The following is a 6792-nucleotide window of genomic DNA, read 5'->3' on the forward strand; positions in this document are numbered from 1 at the left end:
TGTACCGCCTCGCGAGTATCGTCTGCGAGACACGGCGCCTGCCTTAGTGGTCACCTGAATAGCAAGTGCACTGACGGCGAGATGCGACCTGCCCCCTGGCTGCCCCCCTGCTGCCCTTCCCCCCCCCCGTAGAGGGCGTGGCCGGTGTGTCCCACGTGCGCTCCGCCAAGGGGCAGTACCTTCTGAACCGCACGCAAGCGGAGGAGGCGTGCGCATCACAGGGGGCGACCATCGCCACCTTCAGCCAGCTGTCTGCCGCACAGCAGGTACGCACGCTGAGACACACGAGGACACAGGCGGCTGTCTACCACACAGCAGGTACTCACGCCGAGACACACGGGGACACAGGCAGCTGTCTACCGCACAGCAGGTACGCACGCTGAGACACACGGGGACACAGGCGGCTGTTTGCTGCACAGCAGGTACGCACGCTGAGACACACGAGGACACAGGCGGCTGTCTACCACACAGCAGGTACTCACGCCGAGACACACGGGGACACAGGCAGCTGTCTACCGCACAGCAGGTACGCACGCTGAGACACACGGGGACACAGCCAGCTGTCTGCCGCACAGCAGGTACGCACGCTGAGACACACGGGGACACAGGCAGCTGTCTACCGCACAGCAGGTACGCACGCTGAGACACACGGGGACACAGCCAGCTGTCTGCCACACAGCAGGTACGCACGCGGAGACACACGGGGACACAGGCAGCTGTCTGCCACACAGCAGGTACGCACGCTGAGACACACGGGGACACAGGCGGCTGTCTGCCGCACAGCAGGTACGCACGCCGAGACACACGGGGACACAGGCAGCTGTCTGCCACACAGCAGGTACGCACGCTGAGACACACGGGGACACAGGCAGCTGTCTGCCGCACAGCAGGTACGCACGCCGAGACACACGGGGACACAGCCAGCTGTCTGCCGCACAGCAGGTACGCACGCTGAGACACACGGGGACACAGCCAGCTGTCTGCCGCACAGCAGGTACGCACGCTGAGACACACGGGGACACAGCCAGCTGTCTGCCGCACAGCAGGTACGCACGCTGAGACACACGGGGACACAGCCAGCTGTCTGCCACACAGCAGGTACGCACGCGGAGACACACGGGGACACAGGCAGCTGTCTACCGCACAGCAGGTACGCACGCCGAGACACACGGGGACACAGCCAGCTGTCTGCCGCACAGCAGGTACGCACGCTGAGACACACGGGGACACAGCCAGCTGTCTGCCACACAGCAGGTACGCACGCGGAGACACACGGGGACACAGGCAGCTGTCTGCCGCACAGCAGGTACGCACGCCGAGACACACGGGGACACAGCCAGCTGTCTGCCGCACAGCAGGTACGCACGCGGAGACACACGGGGACACAGGCAGCTGTCTGCCGCACAGCAGGTACGCACGCTGAGACACACGGGGACACAGCCAGCTGTCTGCCGCACAGCAGGTACGCACGCCGAGACACACGGGGACACAGGCAGCTGTCTGCCGCACAGCAGGTACGCACGCCGAGACACACGGGGACACAGCCAGCTGTCTGCCGCACAGCAGGTACGCACGCCGAGACACACGGGGACACAGGCAGCTGTCTGCCGCACAGCAGGTACGCACGCTGAGACACACGGGGACACAGCCAGCTGTCTGCCGCACAGCAGGTACGCACGCCGAGACACACGGGGACACAGGCGGCTGTCTGCCGCTACCGGGGAGACAAAGGAGGCCCGGGGGTGGTTGTGGCCACGCACCCACACCTGCAATCCGTCAAGGCTACGCGGGGACCTTTGTCTGTGCGTAGGTGGGTCTGCACCTGTGCTCCGTGGGCTGGCTGGCGGGCGGGCGGGCCGGCTACCCCACCATCTACCCGAGCAAGCGCTGCGGCCTCGGGGTCGTGGGCGTCGTGGACTACGGGGAGCGGCTCAACCAGAGCGAGCTCTGGGACGTCTACTGCTTCCGCGTCAAAGGTGCGTGCGTGTGTGCGTGTGTGTGCGCGTGCGTGTGTGCGCGCGTGCGTGTGTGCGCGCGTGCGTGTGTGCGCGCGTGAGTGTGTGCGCGCGTGCGTGTGTGTGCGCGTGCGTGTATGTGCGCGTGCGTGTATGTGCGCGTGCGAGTATGTGCGCGTGCGTGTGTGTGCGCGTGCGTGTATGTGCGCGTGCGTGTATGTGCGCGTGCGCGTATGTGCGCGTGCGCGTATGTGCGCGTGCGCGTATGTGCGCGTTCGCGTATGTGCGCGTGCGCGTATGTGCGCGTGCGCGTATGTGCGCGTGCGCGTATGTGCGCGTGCGGGTATGTGCGCGTGCGTGTATGTGCGCGTGTGCGGCGCCCGCACACCGTGGGGGGGTGGTGAGACGGCGCTGTGCTCGTAGGGAGCGCGGCGAGTGTTGCCTGCGGCAGTTTGACCCGATCCGTCGCCCCGGGCGGGAGCGGCGATGCCGCCTGGAATTCGCACGCGCGGAATTTTCCCCGGCGGTCTATTGAAGGCTACGCGGGGGGCCTTTGCCTTTGTGCGCTCCACAGAGGTGCGGTGCGCGTGCACGGACGGCTTCGTGGGCGACGGCTTCTCCTGCAACGGCGACGTCCTGCAGGTGCTGGCCGGCCTGCCCGGCCACGCCACCTTCTACGCGGTTACGCAGCGCCAGCAGCCAGCCAGCAGCCAGCAGCCAGCAGCCAGCCAGCCGGGGACCTGTCCTCGAGTTCCCGTGTCTCCCCCGTGTCTCCCCCGTGTCTCCGCCGTGTCTCCACCGAGTCTCCGCTGAGTCTATGTCGTGTCTCCCCCGTGTCTCCGCCGTGTCTCCCCCGTGTCTCCCCGTGTCTCCGCCGAGTCTCCGCCGTGTCCCCGCGTATCTCCGCCGTGTCTCCCCGTGTCTCCGCCGTGTCTCCGCGTGTCTATGCTGTATCTCCCTCTGATATCCATGCTTCCACGTGTCCCGAGATCTCAACCTGTTCTCACGTCCCCGTATCCTTTGGTCCGCACACTCCTTTGTCTCCGTGAATTCGCGTGTCTCCATGTGACTGCGTGTCCTCACATCCGTCCGTCTCCCTGTGTCTCCTCCCTCATGTCACGTGATGCCCCCCCCCCCCCCCCCCGCCCACGGCGTGCCTCAGGCCCTGCTGGCTTTTGCCAACGCGAGCGACATCGGCCGGGAACTCATGGAGGCGCTGGGTGGCGGCGACGACAACATCACCCTCTTCCTGCCGGCCGACAGCGGATTCGGGGCTAACGAGGTACGTGGGGAGCTCCGCGAGGGGGACCTCCGCGAGGGGGACCTCTTCGAGGGGGCCTCCATGAGGGGGACCTCCGCGAGGGGGACCTCCGCGAGTGGGCCTCTACGAGCGGGACCTCCGCGAGGGGGACCTCCGCTAGGGGGACCTCCGCGGGGGTACCTCCGCGAGGGGGACCTCCGCGAGGGGGACCTCCGTGGGAGGACATGATTGCGATAATGGTGTGAGGAGCTCCGTGTGAGGAAGTTTTCTGTGGGGGGCCCCCATCTGAGTGGAGCTCTGTGAGGGGGGCTCTCTGTGAGCACCTCCGTGAGGGGGCCTCGGCGATACGAGAGCTGCGAGTGGTGATTGTGTCCCAGTGCTTGATGACGATGACGATGTTGATGATATTCTTGGTTCTTTCGGTAAAGTCATGTAGAAGGGAAATAATAAAATAATAAAAATATAAAACAACACAAATTCTCACGACGTTTCGACTGCACACAAGCAATCATCATCAGGTGTGAAATCCACAGCAAGAATTTTTTTAAAAAAGTGGCGGTTTTATCTTAACGTCAGCACCACGGACAGCGATTTGTGCAGTTGGTCAAGTCACCGTAAGCGTGAACACAATCAAACAAGACCCGAAATGGTTGATCAAATCCTTCCAATGATTGCTAAGCCAGAATCCATCTTCTCGGTTGAAATTGTCTCTGTGGTTGTATATGTGAATAGCCTCATGAACGAATCTCTCATGGTAGCCAGATGGCTTGCATTGATGATGTTAATAGTGTCAACACGTGGTGATGATGATGGTGATGTTGGTGATGGTATGATGGTGATGATGTTGGTGATGGTTTTGATGGTGTTGATGATGGTGTTGATGTTGGTGGTGATGATGATGGTGTTGATGTTGGTGGTGATGATGATGGTGTGATGGTGATGATGTTGATGGTGATGATGATGGTGATGTTGGTGTTGATGTTGATGTTGTTGGTGATGATGTTGGTGATGGTGATGGTGGTGATAGGTTGATGGTGTTGATGGTGGTTGATGTTGATGATGATGGTGTTGATGGTGTGGTTGTTGATGTTGTTGTTGATGTTGTTGATGTTGTAGACGCTGTCGTGGCGGGACGTGTCCCAGCACGTGGTGGCCCCGGCCCGTGGCCGTGTCCGCTACGCGGCGCCACCGAGGGCCTCGCGCTGCCTCACGCAGCGGGGGGGCGACGCTCCTCCATCCACACGGACAACCGCACCGCACGCAAGGCACCGCACACACCACACAGCGCCACACCACACCAACACCGCACCGCACGCAAGGCACCGCACACACCACACAGCGCCACACCAACAACCGCACCGCGCGCAAGGCACCGCACACACCACACAGCGCCACACCACACCAACAACCGCACCGCACGCAAGGCACCGCACACACCACACAGCGCCACACCACACCAACAACCGCACCGCAACGCAAGTCACGCACACACCACACAGCGCCACACCAACAACCGCACCGCGCGCAAGGCACCGCACACAACCACACAGCGCCACACACCGCACACAGCACACCGCACCACACAGCCACACCACACCACACCACACAGCCACACCACCACACCACCACTCCGCACCACGCGCAAGGCACCGCACACACCACACAGCGCCACACCACACCAACAACCGCAGCGCACGCAAGGCACCGCACACACCACACAGCGCCACACCAACAACCGCACCGCACGCAAGGCACCGCACACACCACACCACACAGCCACACCACACCAACAACCACACCACGTCACAAGGCCAAACTGCAAGGCACCGCACTGTGTTGTTATTTTTGATCACGTGCGTATGATCATGTACGTATACAAACTCACTTGTGATAATGTGCGTATGATCATGTACGTATACAAATTCACTTGTGATAATGTGCGTATGATCATGTACGTATACAAATTCACTTGTGATAATGTGCGTATGATCATGTCGTATACAAATTCACTTGTGATAATGTGCGTATGATCATGTACGTATACAAATTCACTTGTGATAATGTGCGTATGATCATGTACGTATACAAATTCACTTGTGATAATGTGCGTATGATCATGTACGTATACAAATTCACTTGTGATAATGTGCGTATGATCATGTACGTATACAAATTCACTTGTGATAATGTGCGTGTGAACATGTACGGATGGTCGTATGCGTATGATGACGTTCTTTCGCACCGTACATAGCCGACCATGCTAATAATGTTGTTGATGTAGCTGATGATGTTGTTTTGTTGATGTATAGTTGATGTTGTTGCTGATGTTGTTGATGTTGTTGATGTAGATGGTGAATGACCGCACCATCCTCATTGGACGAGGTCGCGACCAACGGCATCATCCACATCATCGAAGGCCCCCTCAGGGCCCCCGCGCTCCCGTAAGGACCCACAGGAACCCCTATAGACCCATATAGTACCACACCACACAGGGTCCCTAAAGACTCCTATAGTCTCACACCCACAGCGACCCTATAGACCCCTATAGTACCACACCACACAGGGACCCCTATAGACCCATATAGTACCACACCCCCACACACAGCGACCCTATAGACCCCAATAGTACCACACGCACACACACAGCGACCCTATAGACCCCTATAGTACCACACCCACACACACAGCGACCCCTATAGACCCCAATAGTACCACACTCACACACACAGTGACCCTATAGACCCCACTAGTAACACACCACACCACAGGGTCCCCTATAGACCCCTATAGTACCACACCCACACACACAGGAACCCCTATAGACCCCAATAGTACCACACCACACACACCGACCCCTATAGACCCCAATACCACACCCACACACAGCGACCATATAGACCCGGCTAGTACCACACTCACACACACAGCGACCCTATAGACCCCAATAGTACCACACCCACACACACAGGAACCCTCTAAGACCCCTATAGTACCACACCATATACACAGCGACTCTATAGACCCCGCTAGTAGCACACCCACTCACACAGGTAGTGTATGTTCGTCTATGGCTCCTCTGTGAAAGTCTATGGGTCTCTGTGTGTGTCCACGGGTCCTTTAATGTGTTTCTGTGTGTCTCTGTGTAAGTCTATGGTCTCTAGTGTGCCTGTGTGTCTCTGTGTAAGTCTATGGGTCTCTATGTGTATCTATGTGTCTCTATGTGTGTCTATGTCTCTGTGTAAGTCTATGGGCCTGTGTGTGTCTATGTGTCTCTATGTGTGTCTATGTGTCTTCTGTGCATGTTTATGGGTCTCTATGTGTCTCTGTGTGGTCTATGGGTCTCTGTGTGAGTCTATGGGTCTCTGTGTGTGTCTATGTGTTTCTGTGTGTGTCTATGAGTCTCTATGTGTGCTATGGGTCTCTGTGTAAGTCTACGGGTCTCTATGTGTGTCTATGTGTTTCTGTGTGTGTCTATGGGGTCTCTATGTTTGTGTTATGTGTCCTTGTATGTGTCTATGGGTCTCTATGTGTGTCTATGTGTCTCTGTGTCAGCCGATGGCGACTGGGCCGGACCAC

At 58.7% G+C, this 6792-nt stretch overlaps 1 protein-coding gene across 1 annotated transcript in view; it reads left to right on the plus strand.

Annotated features, from left to right (window-relative positions):
* The window catches only part of LOC133356689 (stabilin-2-like), a 45989-nt gene that overhangs the window by 30950 nt on the left and 8247 nt on the right, over nucleotides 1-6792 (plus strand). Inside the window, exons 27-31 of the mRNA XM_061574330.1 lie at nucleotides 133-266; nucleotides 1811-1976; nucleotides 2530-2636; nucleotides 3118-3237; nucleotides 4333-4438. Of these exons, the coding sequence (XP_061430314.1) occupies nucleotides 133-266; nucleotides 1811-1976; nucleotides 2530-2636; nucleotides 3118-3237; nucleotides 4333-4438 (633 nt within the window). The remainder of the gene's footprint in view (nucleotides 1-132; nucleotides 267-1810; nucleotides 1977-2529; nucleotides 2637-3117; nucleotides 3238-4332; nucleotides 4439-6792) is intronic.

The sequence above is a fragment of the Lethenteron reissneri genome, chromosome 55 (assembly GCF_015708825.2).
Source record: "Lethenteron reissneri isolate LAM-NWPU_2019-01 chromosome 55, ASM1570882v1, whole genome shotgun sequence".
NCBI classification, from domain to species: Eukaryota; Metazoa; Chordata; class Hyperoartia; order Petromyzontiformes; family Petromyzontidae; genus Lethenteron; species Lethenteron reissneri.